At 31.8% G+C, this 24532-nt stretch overlaps 2 protein-coding genes across 7 annotated transcripts; both read left to right on the top strand.

Annotated features, from left to right (window-relative positions):
• Positions 1-4119: 4119 nt before the first annotated feature.
• On the top strand, positions 4120-9025 carry LOC107934590 (putative disease resistance protein RGA1). 3 transcript variants are annotated; one of them, XM_016867059.2, is made up of 3 exons: positions 4120-7810; positions 8364-8453; positions 8588-9025. In XM_016867059.2, the coding sequence occupies exon 1, from the start codon at positions 4260-4262 to the stop codon at positions 7803-7805; it is 3546 nt and encodes a 1181-aa protein (XP_016722548.2). In that variant the 5' UTR covers positions 4120-4259; the 3' UTR covers positions 7806-7810; positions 8364-8453; positions 8588-9025. The 3 variants fall into 3 exon arrangements, with proteins under 3 accessions (XP_016722548.2, XP_040961141.1, XP_016722547.2); XM_041105207.1 differs by having other exon boundaries at positions 8018-8453; XM_016867058.2 differs by having other exon boundaries at positions 4120-8453.
• Positions 9026-18033: 9008 nt separating this feature from the next.
• On the top strand, positions 18034-23580 carry LOC107934592 (putative disease resistance protein RGA3). 4 transcript variants are annotated; one of them, XR_005920858.1, is made up of 6 exons: positions 18034-21802; positions 21875-21951; positions 22046-22108; positions 22695-22759; positions 22879-23069; positions 23153-23580. XR_005920858.1 is itself a non-coding variant. In XM_041105200.1 (3 exons), the coding sequence occupies exons 1-2, from the start codon at positions 18373-18375 to the stop codon at positions 21904-21906; spliced, it is 3462 nt and encodes a 1153-aa protein (XP_040961134.1). In that variant the 5' UTR covers positions 18034-18372; the 3' UTR covers positions 21907-21951; positions 22046-22631. The 4 variants fall into 4 exon arrangements, 1 of the variants encoding a protein (XP_040961134.1); XR_005920857.1 differs by lacking the exon at positions 22695-22759; XR_001693954.2 differs by lacking the exon at positions 22695-22759 and having other exon boundaries at positions 22046-22235.
• The last annotated feature ends 952 nt before the right edge of the window (positions 23581-24532 follow it).

Genomic DNA, 24532 nt, shown 5'->3' with positions numbered 1-24532 from the left:
TGTGAAAAATCAATTTAGTCCTTAAACTTGTATTATTTATCAAATCACCCTAAAATAGATAAAATAGATAAACAATGCAAGTTTAAGAACTAAAAGAGATAAAATTTTAAATGAAGGGCTAAAATAATTTTTTATTGTAAAGTTGGAGAGCTAAATAAGTGATTATGCCTAATTTGTTAGTATAATATTTTGACAATCATCGCTAGATGTAATTGCTGTGACTTCCCAAAAAGAAGATTGTCAGCAAACCAAAATTGAAGCTTCATCTTACGATATGTTTGGCATCCATATTCCTACTCATACCTAAGAATCTTTTGTATATGATTACAATTTAATGTTCTAATTTCATTTATTTTTACCTTTTTCAGCTCTTATCTTTTTCAATTGTTCAATTTCATCCAAAATAAGATTCAAGGACATAAATAAGGGTGAAAATACCTGTATTATCGGGACTACATCAAATTAGTCCCTCTATTATTAAATGGTCAGTTTAGTCTCTATACTATTAAAAAGGATAAAATAAAACCAAATTACAACAAAGGTACCATTTATTGCATCAAAAATGTATTGAAAATTGTTAACTCTGTTAATGTTAAATTTGTTATAGTAAATGTTATTTCTGTTACAATTTGATATAATTTGATTCTTTTTTAATAATACAAGAATAAATTTGATCTGTTTAATAATTGAGAGACTATTTTGATATAGTCTATAATATAGGGACTTCCTAAATACTTTAACCTTTATAAGTTGACCCTATTTCACTATTCATTTAATATTAAAAATTGATATTTTAATAATATTTACACATTTTTATAATTAAATATAAATAATTTTTTTAATTAATAAAGAGTAAATCAAGTTGTATTAAGTTTGCCCAAAGCAAATAATAACAATATCTTATCAAAGAATAACCTTCAATCTGACCAAATTGAATGGGTTACATTACTATTGGACAAATGTATAAATCAAGCAAGTAATTATATTTTTACTGTGTCAAATAATAAAATTTATTTTTCAATTTATGTCTAAATAAGTTTTTTATAGTTTTCTTTGGATGTATAATTGGATCAATTCTAGTGAAATTAAAAATAACATTGGTGGTGAAATTAGTTGTTGTAATAGTAAGATTGAATATTGTAGTGATGTGATAATAATCAGTGTTGGATATATATTTGGATTCGATAACAATTGTAGTAGTGAGGTGAGGTTAAAAATGGATAAAAATACCTCTTCGATACCTCTTAAATTCAATATTTTGCAAATTGGCCCTTTTAAAAAAATAGAACAATTTAATTCCTATCAATTTTAAAAGTGAACTAAGGACAATTAACAATAATGTTAATATTTTTGTCACTCATATATAATTTTGATTAGTATAATAACAAGCTCAGTTCATACATAATGTGCAACATACATAATGTGTAAATGTTGCAATTTGATTTTGTTAAACTAGAACTAAATTGACAAAATGTGTAAACTTTTGGGGCTAAAGTTGTTATTATACCAATAAAAATGTGTACAGATGACAAAAATATTAACATTGTGATTAATTATCTTTAGTTTCTCAATTTTGAAATTAACAATGATAAAATTGCTCTAAATTTTTTAGAAGGACCAATTTACTTGATATCAAAATTAAAAGGAACCAGAGATTGTTTTCACCTTAAATTGATTATTAAGGATGTTAAATTATATTTTTAAAATGAAAGATCATATTTAACATTAAATAATATAATATATACTAAATTTGCAATCATGGTAAATAATAATTTTATTAATAAATATATTTTTTATTAATTTTTGATTTATTATTACATATCTACTTATTTAGATTTAATTCATATAAAATTTGATTATGAAAATTATATATTTTTGGAAATTATTATAAACTCAAAATTCTATATTTTATATAAATGAAAATAATAAAATATAATAAAATTATTTATATTAAATAATAATTAAAAATATATTTATGATAATAAATTTACATGTATTTAATATATCATTATATAAATATTAATTTGTAATATATTTATTTTTAAAATAATTAAATAATTAAATTTATAATTATGATATGATATGTACTTATATAACACCTCTAGAAGGTTATAGTGAGAAAAACAATCTCATTGCAGTTTAAATTTTTTAAAAAAATCTTTTATGTCTAGTTTGGTGCAATAAAATCAAGTGATACTAGATTAATTCGATTGTATTTTATTCATCCATTATAATTTAGTTTAGCTCGATTATTTATTATAAATTTTTATAATTATTTTAATAAAAAAACTTTATTTTACTGTCATTTTGACAAATTTTCAAAGTTTTTTTCATAGATATTTTTTAAAATTTTATAAGTAAATAAAAAATCAAATACTTTTATATAATAGTTTTAATATATATTTATTTTCATTATTTTTAAATATAAAAGATTTATTTTTATATTATAAAAAATAATTTATAAATTAAATAAAGAATAGAATTTGATTCGGTTTTGGATAATTTTGATTTTTTAATTTGTATTCCATAAACCGTCTAAACACATTGATTTAGATTGATTTTCAATTATTTTATTTTATTTACTCAACCCTACTCACGGGAGGTAAATGATCATACAAAGGAGCACTAACATGTTTAATAGAAGCTAAACAAATTATATTTAGGCTCTCTCTTTATATAGACAGTGAGATTAGCTCTAATGAGATCGAAAACATATATAACAATAATAATATTAGAAACTGTTCCACACCATCTTCATTTTAGCACTAAAAATTACCAATAAAAAGAAGAAGAAGAAAAACAACTATTTTTTAGCCATAATGATTCTTTTGGTCTCCAACTTTTCAGAAAAAGTTATATAAACTCTCCATTTAATTTTTTATTTCTTTTAGTTCTTAAACTTATAATTTTTATCAAATCACTCCAAAATGAGTGAAAAATTAACGTATGTTGATCTTGCTGATGTGACATATACGCGGATTACCACGTATATGTCACATAAGCAATTAATTATTTTTAAAAAAAATTAAAAAATCAAAAAAATATTTTAAAAATTAAAAAAATTATAAGAAAATATTTTTTTAATTTTTTTAAAAATAATTAATTGCTAACGTGACTTACACGTGGTAATCCACCTATATGTCATGTCAAAAAAGTTATCAAACATTAACTTTTTTACGCATTTTGGATGGTTTGACAAAAAAATATAAGTTCAAAGACTAAAAGAGAAGGAAAATAAATAGAGAGCTAAAATAATTATTTTATAAAGTTAGAATGCCAAAAAAATTATTATACTTTTATTTTTCAAAATTATAAAATTTCCATTAATAATACTTTAAACATAGTGCATCTACATTTGTTTCGTGATTGTTCTTTCTATAAATTTATCATAATCAAGTTAAACAAGTAATTTAGTGAGGTTAAGTATTGTAACATTGAGATTAAAGTTAATTGTAGAATATATATTTGAATTCAAATGTAAATATACCGATAAAATGAGAATAAAAAATCACTATTAAAGCGGAATTAGATGCCCTCATCAATGGTTATCGACTTGCTCAATTTCTTAAAGCCGATAATGTTATTTTTGAAACAGATTGTGCTAGCATTGTCAACCACTTTAGTTTTCACAAGGAGGACATGATAATCATTCGTAAGTTATTAATTGAATTCGATTCGAAAAAAATTTAAATTTGATTTAGTAATCATTAAGTTATGTTTAAATTATTGATTTAATCTGATTCGAATTTAATAATATTTGATTTTAATAGCGAATGAGTTTTATTGAATTTTTATTTTATATATTCAACCGAAATAAAACTCAAAAATAAAATATTGAATTTAAGTTAAAACCGAGTATTGATACTCACTCAATTACACAAAGTAAGTGGGAAGAAGTTTAGAAAGACTTGAATGCATGGGCGCCAATCAAAACACCTTGTGGATTCCATGGGATTTGTTTCCTTTTTCTCTTTTCTTTCATAGCTTTTTCATTAATTTCAATTATTTGTACGGTTCCACATTGTGCAGAGCATTGGGAAATTTCTCATCGTCCCAACTTTGTCTCCATTGAGAAATTTGTGTCAAACAGTAAACATGGAGGGACCATTTCCCACCAATCAGCATTACTTTTTATTTAATTATACTACTGGGTGGGTGGATGGATCCACATCTGTGTTTCATCTTGCTGGGATCATTCTCATTTTAGTCCTCTTTCACTAATCAAACCCTTTTTGCCTTGATTTCTGTTTGAACCAACAATGGCCGAAACAATTGCTTCCGACATTGCTGCAGAGCTCATTATTAAGTTGAGCTCTCGTGCTTTTTCTCAAGTTGGGCTGTGGTGGAATCTAAAACATGACATCCACGACCTCAAACGCACTGTCTGTCAAATCAAAGCTGTGCTTCTTGGCGCTGAAGAGAAATCGGTGACCGACAATCTCGTCAAAGTTTGGCTTGAAGAGCTGAAAGATGTACTTTGTGATGCCGACGACTTGCTCGATGATTTCTCTACTGAAGCTTTGCGGAAAGATGTATCGGGTGTGAACAAGCTGACGAAAGAGGTACGCCTTTTCTTCTCAACCTCAAACCAATTTGCTTATGGTCTCAAAATGGGTCGGAAAATGAAGGCCATTAAGGCGAGATTGGCTTCAATTGAAAGTGAGGCCAACACTTTTGGCTTCGTTCCGCGTGATCGCCCCGCGGAAACCTCTTTCATGACTAAAAGAAGACAGCAAACGCACTCTTTTGAGCGTGAAGATGACATAATAGGGCGGGATGATGATAAAGCAGCTCTTCTAAAACTCGTGTTGGAGTTTCAAAGTGAAGAAAATGTTTATATCATTCCAATTGTGGGGTTTGGTGGGTTAGGGAAGACTACTTTGGCCCAACTTGTCTATAACCATGAAATGGTCAAAAATCATTTTGACTTAACGATGTTTGCGTGTGTTTCAGATGATTTTGATGTGAAAGCTATTGTAGCAAACATTATCAAATCTGTGACTCATCATGCACCTGATCAAAATCTTGAAATGGATCAATTGCAAAAACAACTTCGAGATAAAATTGATGGGAAAAAATATTTGCTTGTTTTGGATGACATTTGGAATGAGGACCCAGAAAAGTGGTCTAGGCTAAAGAAGTTATTGATGGGTGGGGCTAAAGGGAGTAGGATAATAGTAACTACTCGATCTCTAAGGGTAGCGGAGATAACTAATAAATGTCAATCCCATGTTTTGAAACTGAAAGGCTTGTCTGATGATGATGCTTGGTCTTTGTTCAAAAAGATAGCATTTGAGCAAGGATATGCAGACTCAACAAATTCAGCCTTTGTGGAAGTAGGGAGACAGATTTCTGAAAGGTGTGGTGGGGTTCCCTTAGCCATAAGGACGATAGCTGGTACATTATCTTTGAAGAAAACTGCAAATGAGTGGCATTCTTTCAAAGAAAATGAACTCGCTAAAATATCACAAATTGAAGGAGAAATTCTACCGATACTGAAATTGAGTTATGATCATCTCCCGTCTCATTTGAAGCATTGCTTTGCTTATTGCCGATTGTATCCAAAAGATTACAAAATTAAAGTACAAGCGCTTGTTCAATTTTGGATTGCACAGGGTTTCATAAAGCAATTGAATCAAAGTCAATCTCTCGAGGAGATCGGATTTGGGTATTTTAAAGCTTTAGTCGAAACAAGTTTCTTTCAAGATATAGAAGGAGACTTGATGGAAGAAATGAGATGTAAAATGCATGATTTAACGCATGATCTAGCTGAATCAGTAGCAGGGATGGAGAGTAGTATTGTAGATTCAAATAAAATTGCAAGCGATGTTGGTGAAAAATGTCGCCACATATCAATTAAACCTTCATTAATTCCTTTGTTTAAGGGAAAGAAGTTGCGAACCTTGTTACATTTTCAAGACAAAATAAGTCTAGATTTCAGCTATGAAACTTGGGATTTGATAATTGCAAATTGTAGAAGCTTGCGTGTATTGAAATTGGATTCTATAGGTGTTCAAAAGATTTTACGCTCCATTTGTAAGTTGAAACATTTGAGGTACCTTGATCTTTCTTATAATAGCGGTCTTGAGATTCTCCCAAAGAGTATTTGCAAGATTCAGAATTTGCTAGCGCTGAAACTTGATGAGTGTTGCAGGCTTCAAGAATTGCCAAAGAAGATTGAAAAATTGGTGAATCTTACCCATCTCGCGTGTTATTCTTGTCGTAGTTTAACTCATATGCCACGTGGAATAGGGAAGCTGACTTCACTTGAGACGTTAAGCATGTTTGTAGTGGATAAAGATGGGTCCCATGGCGGTGCAGATCTAAGTGAATTGAGACTGCTTAACAACTTAAGGGGACGTCTACAAATAACAAAATTGGGATCCGTAAAAAATGCAAAAGAGAAGTTTAAGGCTGCTAATTTGAAAGAGAAGCAACATTTGAGATCGTTGGAATTAGCATGGGCCTGTGGTAATGGTGATGATGAGAAGTCACTTGAAGACCTCCAGCCCCATCCTAATCTCAAGGAGCTCTGTATTGTAGGATGGAGAGGTGATGCCAAGTTTCCAAGTTGGCTTTCTTTGCTCACAAATCTCGTTTATATGAGAATATATCGGGGTAATTTCAAACAAATCCCATCCTTTGCGCAATTTCCTTGTCTTAAAGGGCTGGAGATACATGGTTGTACTAAGCTGGAGTACATGGATGATAATAGCCCAAAAGGAAGTCAAGGAGAACCACAATCATTCTTCCCATCACTTAAGCATCTTTGGCTCTGGGACTGTCCGAATATGAAGAGTTGGTGGAGGACGACAAAACCAATTGATGATAATAGCCCAAAAGGAAGTCAAGGAGAACCACAATCATTCTTCCCATCACTTAAGCAACTTTGGCTCTGGGACTGTCCGAATATGAAGAGTTGGTGGAGGACGACAAAACCAATCGATGATGATTCCAACGAGGACGACACAACAGTTATGGGAACATCAACCATGGCATTTCCTTGTCTTTCCTCTTTAGGTATTAAAAATTGCCCTTTGACTTTAATGGCACTGTATCCATCACTCGATGAAGATCTAATGTTGTCGAATACCAGTTCAAGGCCGTTAAAGCAGATTATCAAGATGAACATCAATGCTAAGGCCCCATCAACTTCAACCTCTTCTCTTCCGCTCTCCAAATTGAAATCTTTCCATGTACACAACATTGAGGGGTTGGACACTCACACGCTAGATGAGTGCCTGCAACATCTCACCAGCCTCAAATTCTTAACAATAAGTGATTGCAAGGAGGTTGATTTAGAGGGCATGCAATGGGAACCCCTTAAGAATCTCTCTTTTTCGAAGATTGATAATATTCCAAAGCTGGTGTCTCTCCCCATTGGGCTTCAACATCTTGTTCAATTGAAAACATTAAAAATTCAGAACTGCAATGGATTGAGGTCACTGCTTCCTGTGTTCCAACATCTCACTTTCCTTGAAGAGTTTGAAGTAAAGGACTGTAAGGAGCTGGAGTTATCTGGAGCTGGCATCCAAATATTCCAAGATCATACAAGCCTACGTTCTCTGTGTCTGGAAAATATTGCAAAGTGTCGACATCTTCCGGAGTGGCTTCAACATCTAACAAATCTGCAAGAGCTTCATCTCTCTTATTTGCCCAATTTAACATCTCTTCCGGATGAGATGCGTTGCCTAACCAGTTTGGAGCATTTACACATACATGAAGTTCCTCAGTTGGAGGAAAGATGTCAGAAGGACATTGGCGCTGATTGGCAAAAGATTGCTCACATCCCCTGCATTTTGTGAATCAGGTTGGTCTGTCTTTGTTATTTATTTATTTTGATGACCTTATCTTTTTTTGAAGAAAAATAAAGAGTGGTATATTGAATCTCCAAGTCAGGGGTCTGATGCCATTTTTCATTGAAGTTGGATACTGTTAATTTCCTTGTTAAAATCCCTTTGTTTTCATCCTACTTTTTACTTATCATCTTTCATAATATTTTTGCTGATTTGTGCAGTAAGGCATTGGATAAAGGCATTAGTGAATTTCAATCATTTTATATGCATAAAAAGAGGTTCTAATTTATCTATTTGCTTTTTATTTTTAAATCATAATAATAACTTGACAATTGCTTCTACTAATTTAATTCTAAAAAATCATTGATGTGGAGAGAGAGGCCTATGAAGCCTTCAAAATGGTTGGACTATATGCTCTGCTTTCTTCATTTAAGCACTTACCTATTGTATCTTTATATATATTTATGTTTTCTCTTAATATATGCCAACTGATTACTATCTTAGATGGTACCACTGCTATTGACAGGCTTTTGGAGGTATTCAAATTCATAATATTCGTTGATGCAGGGCACTCTTTTAGCTGTTTGGAATTCCAAACAGATTTGTTATTGAAGGTCCAAACAGGAAAAAAAGGAAGATGCTTCAGAATATTTGGTGGTGAGGATGAAGTTGATAAAATGTTTCATTATTTATATATCAACAGCAATATACTAAACACACATATGTGCAAATATAAGGCTGATAATAATGGGATTTATAACATATTCTATGTTGGCATTTATAATTTTCAGGTTCATTGATGCTTTTGGAAGAGTCGTTGTTCAAGCATGACATTTGCCAGACATATTGCATTTGAAAATTTATTATTCCACTTTACATGGAGCTTATTAAGAGCTTGATTCATAGTAGGAAAACCATCTGAGTGTTGAATGTGAATTTTCACTTGCATAGCTAAAATGAGTTGGGAGAGAATTTACTTAATTGTACAAAAGTGAGATTGCATCAAGTGTTTGAGGGGTTAAGCTTAAAACATTTCTTTGTACTATGAAGTTCATAGTGGATTCATTTTTGGGCAAAGCCCTGCAGACGTAGGACGAGTTTAGAACTGCGTGAACATCTTAATTGTGTTCTTTATTTTCCTTGTTGCATAATATGTACCAACTCAGGAAAAAACACATTTTTAATGTTCCAAACAGTATTCAAATGCAGGGATGCACAATTGATTATGAGACAATAATTGTTTTAGACGGTATTTCACATTGTTCAATTATGATGCTTCCAAAAGATGTCGATGTCCTGGCTGTATATACATGACTTGTCTGTTGATGCTTATGTTGGCACACATCAAATTACAAGTTGAATAACACCTTATAAAGGCCTATCATGGCACAAGCCAATATTCCAAGCATCTAATTGTTATTTTTCTCATTGTTTTCCTTATCAAAATACAAGTAATTTTCAACCATGTAACAATGTGAAAGCCTAATTCCAAGCATTCAAATAAACTAAAGCTATCAGAGACGAAAGGTAGCGAAATGTGGAATTAAATTTTTCAAAAATTTTAAAGAACCTAATGAGAAGTTAAAAAAAAAGGGTCGAATTAAAACATATAAAACTATTAAAGGGCTTAGTGAAAATTTTAAAAAGATTGAGGAGTTTAATTAAAATTTTCAAAAAATTGAAGGCTTAATGAGAATTTCCCAAATTTGGAAGGGGGAGGGGTAAGGGGAGTTGTGGCTCCCATTGCCTTCTGCCCCCGAGTAATTTTTGAAACTATATAGAAAGTGGAGTTGTAATCTGTCCATGGCATTGTAACCTACGCTCCCTATCGCAGGCAAAAATTCCAAAGTGTCGGCATCTTCCGGAGTGGGTTGCAATTTCTTTATCTCTCTAATTTGCCCGATTTAAGATCGCTTCCGAGATGATCAGTTTGGAATCTTTACATATCCTCAACTTAAAATGATCATTGATCACTTCATTGGCAAACTGTACTAATGTAGTCATCCCTAACCCTCCAAACTCCACAATCGGAATCACATAAACCTTCTCTTCACTTTGGAACTCTAATATGTGTTCTAGAAAAGCTGCTTTATCATCTTCCCTCCATATTATTTCATTTTTACTCACAAAAGAGTGTGTTCGCTGCCTCTTCTTAGTTATGAAATAGGTTTTAATGGGACGGTCACACTCTACCAAGTTGAACATCCTGGCCTTAATTAGATGACCCATTTTGGAACCATAAGCAAATTGGTTTGAGCTTGAAAAGAAAAGGCATCTTTCATTAGCTTGCTCCTGCTCAGTAGATCTTTCCGCAAAACTTCAGTAGAAAAATTGTTGGTGTTAGGAACAAAGAACAGACAAGTTCAGCTTATGGCTTGAGCTGCAAGGCTCGATGCTTGCTGAAGAAACAAAAGAAATCGAGAGAAAATGAAAAGAAAAGAAGAGAAAAGAAAGCAAAGAAAGTGAAGTGTAATAGAACAAAAAACTGATGGATTTCATTCATTTTGATCAATGGCATAATGCCAATACATAAATCAAGTAATTTGCTTATCAAAATCGGTATGTGGTCACCTAATTGCTACCTACTACCACTTATACATTGAAACTTGAAAAACAAAACTTGTAAGCATGGACAAAGCTGAGTTTACAGCTCATTCATCATCTAATTACATCATTCATTAATCTAACATAGTTCAAAATGAACTAAAATACATTACATCAACTTAAGGTTACAAAATGAACAAAAAAGGAACAGTTGTGCTTGCTGCAGCAGCTTCTGCATGGGTCAATCTTCATGACCTGCTTGTTGTCTGCTTCTTTGCTACATGCTTACCAACCTTCAACAAAAATCATCGAGCCAATCATCGCCATCATAAAATGCATCTTTTAACTTTTCAAGCCAATCTTTGATGAGAGTGCTGGTCATGGATTGCTCTTCGACATCAAGAAGCACATCTTTGATTGTGAAGATGGTGCTTTTGAGGTCCTTAAGGTCATCTTTGAAATGCCATGACAAAATCAAGTAAAATAACTAGTAACTCAGTTGTTATCGTGTTGAAAACAATAAGAAAAAGGAATATAATATACGAAGACCGACAAACTAGCAGTCATATTATACATAAAGGGGAAACTGTAGTGATAGACATTATGAATATCAACTGAATCATTTTTCAAACATCCATCAAAGACAAGACATCAAAAGAACTAACACCCATCAACCTTTCTTCATATAGAGCACTGATTTAAACCGAGAATGGAGTAGCATGACATAATCTTCCTCTCTTACTAAAGCATTTAGACTACCATACTATCAATTGCAATTATATTATATCACTAGATCTATGCCTCATCAGCATTCTTAGAAAGTTTTATAGTACTCTAACCTAGTCTTCTCAAATTAAGGCATCAAAATGTTGAAGTCATCAAGTTTTGGACATTGGATGAGGCCAGCATTCATTCAATTTCAACTTAGTACAGCAAACGAGCACTTAAATCTACCAAAACTCCACTACATCATCAAATACGGAAATACCTCACAGTTTAAAATACAGGCATCACAATTTCACTGCAGAAACAAATAATACTACTAATAATTTATCCCCTAAGAAACTTAGCCACCATGAAAAGTTCTGTCTATGAACAGATCAAAAGATCACACACACAAAGTATTAAGCAAATGGCATTAAGCGTTTAAGTGAGAATACAATTCTCACCAAAATTGAAATAATATACTGCTAATTACATGATAGCCACCATTTTCAGAAGAGAATTTTTGAACTCACTAGAGATCTCACAACAATTGCTTCAACTTCTTGATCGGCAACTATTCTACGACTATTACTAGATGAAAATCTGTGACAATCATCGGGACTGTATAATGTTTTTGAACTCTAACCTTTTTCAATTGTTCAATTTCATTCCAAAATAAGATTGAAATACATATATAATGTTGAAAGTACTTGAGAATTGAGAAGTCCCTGTATTATAGGGACTTATCAAATAACCCCCTCGGTCAATTTAGTCCCTATACTATTAAAATAGATCAAATAAGGTTAAATTGTAACAGAGTTAGCATTTATTGTCTAAAATGCATTGAAAATATTTAACTATGTTAATGTTAAACGTGCTATAGTGAATGTTAACTCCGTTACAATTTGAACTTATTTATATTTTTTTAATAGTATATGGACTAAATTGATTCATTTAATGTTAGAGGGACTTCCTAAGTACTTTAACCCATATATATGCTAAAATATCATTTTTTAAAAAAATTTTCTCAATAGACTTGTCCATACAGTAAAATTCAGATTTTATTTATTTATTTATTGATGCCCACCCTATTTTATTATTTATTTGATGTTAAAAATTTTTACTATACCGAAAATTTTTGACTAGATAGATTCAAAGCTTCATTCAGGACCATCAATGAAGGTCAATTTTGCTTTTATTTCAGATTGTTAGATTCTGGATTGTGCTTTAGTGAAAACGAAGTTGTGGACTATATTCAAAAAAGCGAAGAAGGGGAGGTGCTATCTTTTAAAGTAGATTTTGAAAAAGCATACGATTGTATGGATTGACAATTTCTTGACTTGCTATGAATAAAATAGCTTTGTACGATCATTGTCTAACTTTAATATATAATCATCCCTATAGGAGCAATAAAGTCTTAATAGATATGTACTATTAACCCAAAATAATAGGGAAATAAAAGGGAAAGAATGTAGTAAATTTAGTTCAGTCTAGATCTGTTTATGGATAGGGTTTTTCGTCAAGTCCAAAGGCTTATTCAAAATTTGTGAGGGTTTAAGTAAATATATTACGTTTAAAAAATAGGCTCCAGCAAAAAAAAAAAAAGTCCGCTTAAAATATAGGTTGGGCTTGAGATTGAACATTTAAACTGTAAGTTTGGGCCGACCTAATTTTTTAGTTTGCAATATTTTATATTACATTATTTTTTATATGTTATGTAATTTGTAACAAATAAAAAATAAATTTATGTACTGTTATAATGTTAAGATGACTATATATAAAATTTCAATAAAAATATATACATAATTATTAAATATTAAGTTAGAAATAATTCAAATATATTTTAATTTTTTAAAAAATAGTATGGCGGGTCTAAAATTGACATGAGTTAACTATATACAAATTTGGACGAACTTAAAGTAAAATTTTAAACTTATATTTTGACTATAAAATGAATTAATATTATACTTAAACTCAACTCATGATAAACTCTAATTTAATCTTACAACTCTGCATTTTGAAAGAATATTTCAATCTTATAATATTATTAGTCCAATCAAAATTATTTCCTTAAACATGACATGAAACAAAATATGGAAAGAAGTAATCAAAATTTCCAACAATAAACAATTTTATGTATATTAAAGTAACTAAAATGCACTCCTAATCAAATAGATGTAAGCAATATTGATGATGATATAAGTAATGATTTTCCATTCAACTCCACGATAGCCTAATCACAACACATCCCTATGACCACATGTCTTTGCAAAATTAAAGCCGAAAAATAAGTGATTTTGTAACTCCTCAACAGCTCTCTGTGCCACATTTGCAGTCACCCCTGATATTAAGTCCAAAAATATTTACTTTTTCTTTTGTAGGCAACTTCTCATCTGATTTTTTATATATTGCATATACAAATAATTATAATAATTCAATATAAATATATATGTATTAATTTATTTAAATGTATACAATTGAATGAAAATCAAAGTTTCATATATATATATATATGAACCACAATTCAAGTTTCATATGGATAATTGCACCAAATCAAAATTTATGTATCAAATTGAACATTAACCAAAGTTCATGTATAAATTTGATATTTATCCTTAATAATAATAATAATAATAATAATAATAATAATTGACCCTTTCCTAATAAATATATGTATATTTTAAGGCTATTAATAGCAAATATGTCTTGACTTGTATGTGATGGAAAATTATCAAATATTTATAGTGTCCCAATAATTATAAATGAAAGAGTGTAATTAATCAGAAATTATATTTTTTGGTTATTGATCAAAAGTATAACTATTCATAATAATAAATTAAATCTATTAAATATGAAAAGTTATATCACTTGATTTTTCTGACAAAATTATAACTATTCAAGTAATATTATTTGAATATATTAATTGAATAATTATGTATCTTTTGAAGATATGATTATTAAAAAAAAACACACCTATTGAATGTTATGTCTCTTGAATTCTTATAAAAATTCTTTCTACCATTCTTAGATTATTCTATATAAAAATTGATTTTCTTATTATACTCTGTTTAGTCCTTATCAGACTATTTTCGTTAATATAAAACGCACATAGTCACTGGGGTTTATGTATCCTCGAGTAGGTGGTGAATAGAACCTTAAAGATAGTGGAGCCTTGTCCTATTGCTTCTTTTCTCTGTTCAAATTGTTGTTCATGTGTTCAAGATTTTCGTCATCAAAGTTCCACACTAATAGTATGGAGCGATGGTTAAAGCTTTTATCATACACTTCTTTGACACGAATTCGAACCATGTTATTTTATTTCTATTCTTAATATTGTATAAAAAAATTAATGACAAATATAATTAACAAGACTCATCAATAAAAGAAAATATTATTATTAAGAGTATAGTATAATAGTAATGGATAGTGACAATTATAATTATATATAATCATAGACATGATAATAATTGTTTCCAAGTTACCAAAAAGAAAAAATCGAAGCTAAATTATATTGGCGAGAGAGGCTTAAATAAGATATTAATGTTCATATGTTAACTGAATTCAACTAAAAAAAATTTAAATTCGATTCGATAATTATTAAACTGAGTTTGAACTATCAATCTAATTAAATTTGAGTTTAGTAATATATATTACATTATTTTATCTTGTTAAATTAAATTACGAACTTAATTCCAACTCAAATAGAAATAAAATATTCAATTTAACTTCAACCGAGTGATTTTTTTTGAAAAAAAAAAGAATTTGGTTTGGTTTTGGGCGGTTGTGATTTGTTAACTTGCATGCTGTTCTAATCACCTCGAGTCAAATCAATTTTCAATTTTTTAGGTCTTTTTATTCAACTCTACTCATCGGAGGCAAATGAGCATTTAGAGGAGCCCTAATATATTATAAGAAGTTGAATAAATTATATTTGAGCTATCCTTGTTTGGACAATAACATTCAATGATAATAATAATAAGATTAGCTGATGTAATAATTCTAGTTATTTGTATTAAAAAACTTGTGATTAAATGTAATATAATAAATTCAATTTAAAATTCTGACCAACTTCTTGTTCTTTGTTCACAGCATCACGTCATGTAGTGCCATTCAAGAAAAATACGTTGAAAACTGCAGGTAGGTGGGTAGGTGGTGACATCTTTAAAATATTATTTAGACTCTACGGGTAATATATGTATTAACATTTGCGTCTACATGGATGCATAAATAATTATATTTATTTAATAAAAAAATTGATTAATATTTTAATTTTTGTAAATGTATACGATTGAATTAAAATTAAAATTTTATATATACATTTGAACTATAATTAAAGCTTCAATTGTATAATTACATCGAATCAAAATTTATTATCAAATTACACATTACATCAATATTTATGAATAATTTTAATATTTACCCCAAAATAAAAATAATAAAACAGACTTCATCACCATTAGTGTTATGATTGGAAGTCATATTTGTCAATCTCTATTCTTTTTGCCTCTCTAATCTAAGAAAGACTAAAAAATTATTGTATTTAAACTTTTACATTAATCTCAATACCCACCTTTAAAAAACCACAAATTTCAAAAATAATCACAAGCATTACACATTTAAATAGTTTTCTTTAATCTCTGACACTGACTATTAAATTAATTTGAGTCGAATTTATAATCTTTTACTCGTTGATAGATATTGATCTACCATACTGATAATTAAATTGTCGTTTGGAGCTCACTAGCCAAACTTAAAAAAAATGTAACAACTTAATGACTTAAATAAAAAAACTTTAAATTATTCAGTGACTTAAATAAAAAATTTTAAATAATTTTTTTAAAAGTTAATAATCAAAATATAAATTTATTAATAGTTGAATCAATTTATCTCACATAACAACAAGAAAAACATCACAAATATTAAAATAATGTTTGATTGATGATATATAATATTCGTAGTAATAAACAAATAAAAAACATGAACCCCACTTACCATAAAGGAATATATAATTCCAGCGCCATCCAAAATTGAAAGTTGTGCTTTCTTTATATATTGAAAACTAACCCAAAGGTTAATGGAATAGGAAAATTCCAAATGAGCTGGCTGTACCCCCTATTTGCTTCCTTTCTGTTTCTTCAAATCTTCTTCTCCTTTGCCATTTCATTTCTTCACAGTTTCCTAAACCCAAAATTTCACCATAAAATCTCCTGCTTTATTCACCTCACCTCAATTAATGTTAAATAGCAAAGAAAGTAAGCATATTTGACTATGTAATCCCAAAGTTTCATTATTAATTTCTCAGGTCACAAGTTTTATAATTTTGTTGCAAAGTGAGAGGGGTGGACACTAGAGCTTGTATTTTGAGATATTCTTTTATGTTTAAGTCAGTATTTAATAATGAAGAAAGAAGCAAGATGAAAGAGCAAAACTGGAGAGACCCTTTTATGAGAGAAAATTACAGTTTGGGTGCTTCGATTCATAATATCTAAACAGATATAATTGTTAGCAAAAGAGATATTTATTAAATACGATGGGACCATTTTCCCCCGAACAAAATTATTTTCATTTAATTATACTACTTGCTGGGTGGATGGTAACATCTATAACTATAGTTATAGTCTCTGCATGTATGGATCCACGTCTGTGTTTCATCTTGTTCCAATCATTCTCATTTTAGTCCTCTTCTTGCAGTAATCAAACATTTTTTTGCCTTGATTTCAGTTTGAACCAACAATGGCCGAAGCAATTGCTTTTGACATCGCCGCAGAGCTCATTATTAAGTTGAGCTCTCGTGCTCTCTCTAAAATTGGACTGCGCCGGAATCTCAAAAATGACCTCGACGACCTCAAACGCACTCCTAATCAAATAGATGTAATTAAAAGATCGAGAGAAGTAATCAAAATTTCCAACAATAAATAATTTTATGTATATTAAAGTAATTAAAATGCACTCTAATCAGTAGATGTAAGCCGTATTGATGACGATATAAGTACTGATTTTCCATTCAACTCCACAATAGCCTAATGACAACACATCCCTATGACCACACGTTCTTTGCAAAATTAAAGCCAAAAAATAAGTGATTATGTAACTCCAAAAAATTAAAGCCAAAAAATATACCCAAAAGAAATTCTCAAAAATTCTTTCTACTATTCTTACATATTTTACCATTCTTAGACTGTTCTATAAAATAATATTGCTGAATTTTTTTTTATAAAAATTGATTTTCTTGTTATATTCTGTTTAGTTCTTAGTGGACTATTTTCGTTAATGTAAAACGCTCATAGCTACTAGGGTTCATGTATCCTCGAGGTTCATTTACTTTAAACTCATTTGCACATAGAGTAGGGGGTGAATAGAAAGATAATTGAGCCTTGTCCTATTGCTTCTTTTCTCTGTTCAAATTGTTGTTCATGTGTTCAAGATTTTCGTCATCGAAGTTGTACACTAATAGTATGGAGAGATGGTTAAACCTTTTACCAGACACTTATTTAACACAAATTCGAACCATATTACTTTATTTTTATTTTTAATATTATATAAAAAAATTAATAACAAATACAATTAACAGACTTATCAATATAAAAAACATTATTAATAAGAGTATAGTATAATAGTAATGGATATAGTAACAATTGTCATTATATATAATTATAGACATGATAATAATAATTGTTACCAAGTTACCAAAAAGGAAAAATTAAAGCTAAATTTCATGGGTGGGAGAGGCCTAAATGAGATTTTAATATTAATTATTTAACTGAATTCGATTAAAAATATATTTAAATTCGATTCGATAATTATTGAGCTAAATTTAAATTATTGATGAAATTAAATTTAAGTTTAATAATATATTATATATTTTTATCTTATTAAACTAAATTACGAACTTAATTCCAACTCAAATAGAAATAAAATATTTAATTTAAGACTCGAATGCATTCGCCTCAATCGAAACACCTTGGATTCCATGGGATTTGTTTCTTTCTTCTCTTTTCTTTCATAGCTTTTTCATTAATTTCAATTATTTGTAGGGATCGAGACTGACTAATTTTGCCCAAGTTGATGTAATTGTGCAGAGCACCCGAAGTGATATCATCCCAACTTTGTCTCCATTGAGAAATTTGTGTCAAATATTTCCCACCAATCAACATTATTTTCATTTAATTATACTACTTGCAGGGTGGATGGTAACACCTATAAAAATTCTTAGTCTCCGCGTGTATAGATCCACATCTGTGTTTCATCTTGTTCCAATCATTTTCATTTTAGTCCTCCTCTTGCAATAACCAAACACTCTTTTGCTTGATTTCTGTTTGAACCAGCAATGGCCGAAGCAATTGCTTTCGACCTCGCCGTAGAGCTTATTACTAAATTGAGCTCCTTTACTCTCTCTCAAATTGGACTGTGGTGGAATGTCAAAGATGACCTCGACGACCTCAAAAGCACCGTCTCCACAATCAAAGCTGTGCTTCTTGACGCAGAAGAGCGATCTGTGACCAGCCATCGCGTCAAAGATTGGCTTGAAAAGCTGAAAGATGTACTTTATGATGCCGACGACTTACTTGATGATTTCTCTACCGAAGCTTTGCGGAAAGATCTATTGGGTGGGAGCAAGCTGACGAAAGAGGTACGCCTTTTCTTCTCAAGCTCAAACCAGTTTGCTTACAGTCTCAAAATGGGTCGTCAAATTAAGGCCATTAAGGCGAGGCTAACTTTGATCGGAAGTGAGGCCAAGATGTTCAATTTGGTAGAGCGTGACCGCCCCATGGAAACCTCTTTCATGACCAAAAAGAGGCATCAAACGCACTCTTTTAAAGATAACATAATAGGGAGAGAAGATGATAAAGCAGCTCTTTTAAAACTCGTGTTAGAGTTTGAAAGTGAAGAGAATGTTTACATCATTCCAATTGTGGGGTTTGGAGGGTTAGGGAAGACTGCTTTGGCCCAGTTTGTCTATAATGATGAAATGGTCAAAAATCATTTTGAGTTGATGATGTTTGTGTGCGTTTCAGATGTTTTTGATGTCAAAATAATTGTAGAAAACATTATCAAATCTGCAACTGGCGAAGCACCAAATAAAAAACTCGAAATGGATCAATTGCAAAGCCAACTTCGAGGAAAAATCGGTGGGAAAAAATATTTGCTTGTTTTGGATGACATTTGGAATGAGGAGTGGGAAGAATGGGTTAGTTTAAAAGAGTTATTAGTAGGTGGGGCTAAAGGAAGTAGGATAATAGTAACTACTCGCTCTTTGAGAGTAGCAAAAATTACTAGTAAATGTCAGCCTTATGTTCTGAAAGGCTTGTCTGATGACGATGCTTGGTCTTTGTTCAAAGAAATAGCATTTGAGCAAAGATCTATAAACCCAACCTTTGTGAAAATAGGGAAACAGATCTTGGAAAGGTGTGGTGGGGTTCCCTTGGTTATTAGGACCATAGCTGGTGCGTTATCTTTCAAAGAAACTGAAAAGGAGTGGAGTTCTTTCAAAGATAATGAACTTGCTAGAATATCTCAAAACGAAGGTAAAATTCTAGCTACACTTAAGTTGAGCTACGATCATCTCCCATCCCATTTGAAACATTGCTTTGCTTATTGCCGACTGTATCCAAAAGATCATAAAATTCATGTACAAACTCTTGTTCAATTTTGGATTGCACAAGGTTTCGTAAAGCAATTGAATCCAAGTCAATCTCTCGAGGAGATCGGGTTTGTGTATTTTAAAGATTTAAACGAAAGAGGTTTCTTCCAAGAAGTAGGAGAAAGATTTTCGTGGGAAGGACTAACATGTAAAATGCATGATTTAATGCATGATCTAGCTGAATCAGTAGCTGGGACGGAGAGTAGTATTGTAGATTCAAATGAAATTGCAAGTAAGGTTGGTGAAAAGTGTCGCCACGTATCAATTGATCCTTCATTAATTGTTTTGTTTAAGGGAAAGAAGTTGCGAACCTTGTTACACTTTCCAAATGAGAGAAATCGAAATATGAATGACGAAATTTGGGATTTTATCATTTCAAATTATAGATGCTTGCGTGTATTGGAAATGAATGATTTAGATTTTAAGATGATTCCACGCTCCATTTGTAAGTTGAAACATTTGAGGTACCTTGATCTTTCTGGGAATTTTGATATTAAGAGCCTCCCACAGAGCATTTGCAAGATACAAAATTTGCAAGCTTTGAAACTTAACAGATGTTCGGAGCTTGAAGAATTGCCGAAGAAGATTGAAAAATTGGTGAATCTTACCCATCTTGGGTGCGAAGAATGTTATGGCTTAACTCATATGCCACGTGGAATAGGGAAGCTGACTTCCCTTGAGACGTTAAGCGACTTTGTAGTGGACAAAGATGGCTCACATGACAGTGCAGATCTAAGTGAATTGAGTGGGCTTAACAACTTAAGGGGACGGCTAGTGATAACACATTTGGGATTCGTAAAAAATGCAAAAGAGAAGTTTAAAGCTGCTAATTTGAAAGAGAAGCAACATTTGAGATTGTTGGACTTAGTATGGAATGATTATGGTGATGACGACGACGACAACGGCGGTAATGATGATGATGATGATGACAAGTCACTTGAAGACCTCCGGCCCCATCCAAATCTCGAGGAGCTCCATATTTTAGGATGGAGGAGTGATGCCAAGTTTCCAAGTTGGCTTTCTTTGCTCACAAACCTCGTCGTGATTACAATATGGGGTCCTAGTAATTTCAAACAAATCCCGTCCTTGGCGCAATTGCCTTGTCTTCAAAAGCTTTTAATTCGTGAATTAACTCTGCTGGAGTACATGGACGATAATAGCCCAAAAGGAAGTCAAGGAGAACCAGAATCATTCTTCCCATCGCTTAAGTCTCTTTGCGTCGAGAATTGCCCAAATATGAAGAGTTGGTGGAGGAAAAGCTCGATTGATGATGATAACGAGGATGACACAACAGTTATAGGGACATCAACCATGGCATTTCCTTGTCTTTCCTCTTTAGCTATTGAAAATTGCCCTTTGACTTCAATGCCGTTGTATCCTTCACTCGATGATGACCTAAGGTTGGTGAAGACCAGTTCAAGGCCGTTAAAGCAGACCATGAAGATGAACATCACTAGTACGACCCCATCAAGTTCCACTTCTTCTCTTCCTCTCTCCAAATTGAAATCTTTCCATGTACACAAAATTGAGGGATTGGACACTCACATGCTAGATGAGTACTTGAAACATTTCACCGGCCTCAAAAAATTAACAATAGGAGATTGCAAGGAGGTTGATTTAGAGGGCATGCAATGGGAAGCCCTTAAGAATCTCTCTCATTTGGAGATTATTAATATTCCACAGCTGGTGTCTCTCCCCCTTTGGCTTCAACATCTTGTTCAATTGAAAAGATTAAAAATTCGGAATTGCAGCGGATTGAGGTCACTCTTTCCTGTGTTCCAACATCTCACTTTCCTTGAAGCTCTTTTTGTATGCAAGTGCAAGGAGCTGGAGCTATCAGCAGCTGGCGTACAAATATTCCAAGATCAGACAAGACTACGCTCCCTAGCACTGGAAAATATTTTAAAGTGTCGGCATCTTCCGGAGTGGATTCAACATCTAACAAATCTGCAAATTCTTTCTCTTGTTGATTGGCCCAATTTAACGTCGCTTCTGGATGAGATGCGCTGCCTAACCAATTTGCAACGGTTAAATATATACGACGTTCCTCAGTTGGAAGAAAGGTGTCAGAAGGACATTGGTGCCGATTGGTATAAGATTGCTCACATACCTTCAGGTTGGTCTTTTCATTAATTTCCTTATTGAAATACTACACATTTTCCATAATATTTTTGTTAATTTTGCGCAGTAACCCATTGGCCTGGTGTTGGATATATCTGAAAAGCATTTGACAACTTTAAGAAATTAGATGCAGAAAAAGACGTGGTAATTACTTAAATGGTTTACATTTTTAAATCATAAAATCTCACAATTTCAGATGATCTAATATAACCCGCTAACAAAGCTTCTTCTTTTTCAGCATGTGTTCAATGGAAGAGCCAAAAAACAGGACATGCGTCCTTCGTCAGCTGACCTGTCCATGGTATTGTACTCCCATGAAATCCTCCTCTCTATGCACATGTGTTCTTTCTTTTCTTCGTTGAAGCAGAGGCCATACTTTCAACTACGATTTTTTCATCCGCCAAAAATATTCCAACTCAAGAAAAATGGTAATATATGAGTTGAAAATGGCCAACCATGCTGCTGTTATGTTTTTGTTAAAATGCATGGTACCATGATGATTTTGTTGAGTGCATACAGCTTGTATGCATGCTGCAGCATTTGTGCATGTTTCAGCAACATATTTTCTGTTTTAGTTGCAATGTAATTAAGTTTGGTTGAGAATGAACTTTGATGTTGATGTTTTGATGGGTTGATTGAGCTGATAAGTCAGCTTATCCATGTGTACAAGCAATGTTTATCAAGTTACTAGGCTACTTAGTGGTAGTAGGTAGTATTTGGTGATGTATTTTGACTATAAATGTATTGTTTTCATATTGAATGAGTAAGCATATCAGTTGTGTAAGGCAGATTGCTTCCTTGCTGCACGTTTGTGAGCAAGTAAATTGTTATTTGTTTCTTCCTCATTTGTTCTCTGTCTTGTTCTCTTTTTTTTGCTGCTGCCAAAGTTCCAACAATATGGTTCCCATGCTATTGACAGATTCTTGGAGTCGTGTTGGAGAGTGGTTGTCTTGTAAGTAAATTGAATAGGGGGTAGGGGTTAAGGGTTGATAAAAATGGAGGGGGAAGAGGGGGATATTTCACAATATTCTTTGATGCAGGGCACCCCTTTTAACTATTTGAATTTTGAAGGTTAAATCATGGAAGGATCTTGCTTCAGAATATTTGGTGGTGAGGATGAGGTTGATGCTCTATGTTTGGGAATGGGAGTTTGTTACTATTACAGATTACGATGCCCTATGTTTGGCCCTTTGTTGAACTTGAACTGAAAAAGCATAGAAAGTGGCCATTCATGCACATAAATAAAGTTCTGTTTAGCAACAGTAAGTGTTTCTATATTTGGACACTGCTCAGTCTAAATGACATCAATTTTAACATATTTCATGTTCGCATTTATAATTTCTAGGTTCGTTGTTGCTTTTGGAACGGTCTCGTTGTTGAAGCATGATAATTGTCGGAGATATTGCATTTGGAAATTTATTATTCCACTTTACACGGAGCTTATGAGGAGTTTGACCAATCCTAGAGCATATATATAGATGATTTATTTTATGGATGATGTGTGAATTTAAAGAAGCACATATCTTCATAATAGGAGCTATTGTTGAGTGACATTGTCATACACCATCCGAGTGTTTATTTTCACTTGCATAGTTAAAAAGAATTGGAAGAGAAATTACTTAACTATACAAAGGTGAGGTTGTATCAAGTGTTTGGGGGGTAAAGCTAAATCACTCCTTTGTAGTATGAAGTTCATAATATATTTATCTCTAGGCAAGGCCTGGGATGTGGTACGACTTCTGAACTATATAAACATCTTGATTATATTTTTTATTTTGTTTTGTTGCATGATAACGGCCAAAAAATAAAAAAGAAACACACACATATTTGTTAATGTTCCAACATGTATGTACAGGAGGATTTCAATAGAATAGAATGGCAGGGATGGATCAGCTCGTGAAGAATGCAGGTCTTACTTTGCATCTTCCATTTAACTAATGCAGACAAAACTCAGCATTAATTATGCGGTTCTAATACATCAGTTTATTACATCAGAAAAATTACCAAGTTCGTTTAGATTCATGAATTTTCCGTATTAGTTTCACTAAAAATCTTCAAGGTAATCCATACTGATAGTCTTGAGGCAGTTAAGATTATTTAGGAGAGATCTATATCTGGATCCAATTCAGTTTAAGTTAGAAGGATTTGTTGGTTGCTGATACAGCTTGATCATTGAAATATTTCGTATACTTCTAGAATGAATAATCAGGAGGCTGATACTTTGGCCAAGCTCGAACATGAAGGTAGACATAGTTTGCGAGTTTTTGTGACATCCCTATTAAAGGGATCGGTTACCGCACAAATTAGCAAAAGAAAATGATAAATGAAGTAACAAAGTAACTTCAATTTACAAAATATGGTATTGATGGGACCAAAAAGCTTATGCCAATCGGCACCGATGTCCTTCCGATTGAAAATTGTTACCTCTTTTACAATTTGATCCTATTTAATTCTTTTTAATAATATAGAAACTAAATTGATTCATTTAATAACAAAGGGACTAATTTGATACAGTCTATAATATGGGGACTTCTCAAATGCCTTAACCCGTAATGTGTGTGAAATGTTTTAAAAAATTTGCAATTAAGCCCATGTAAGTTGTTGCACCATATCAATTCAAAAAATTGATGTTTGTGAACCTTAATTTTGTATTTTCTTTTAACTTTAAGAAAAAAAAAGTCTATTTTTTGAATAAATAAATCAGGCACCAACTAGTGGACCAAGT

The sequence above is a fragment of the Gossypium hirsutum genome, chromosome D11, assembly GCF_007990345.1.
Source record: "Gossypium hirsutum isolate 1008001.06 chromosome D11, Gossypium_hirsutum_v2.1, whole genome shotgun sequence".
Classification (NCBI taxonomy): Eukaryota; Viridiplantae; Streptophyta; class Magnoliopsida; order Malvales; family Malvaceae; genus Gossypium; species Gossypium hirsutum.
Note: the sequence above shows the minus strand (reverse complement) of the source record. Positions and strands in the feature narration are given on the sequence as shown.

Excerpts from the sequence above, each read along its gene's own strand:
- LOC107934590 (XM_016867059.2), top strand. The coding sequence starts at position 4,260 with ATGGCCGAAACAATTGCTTCCGACATTGCTGCAGAGCTCATTATTAAG.
- LOC107934592 (XM_041105200.1), top strand. The coding sequence starts at position 18,373 with ATGGCCGAAGCAATTGCTTTCGACCTCGCCGTAGAGCTTATTACTAAA. Across the intron at positions 21,803-21,874 it reads GATTGCTCACATACCTTCAG|TAACCCATTGGCCTGGTGTT; the intron begins GTTGGTCTTTTC and ends AATTTTGCGCAG.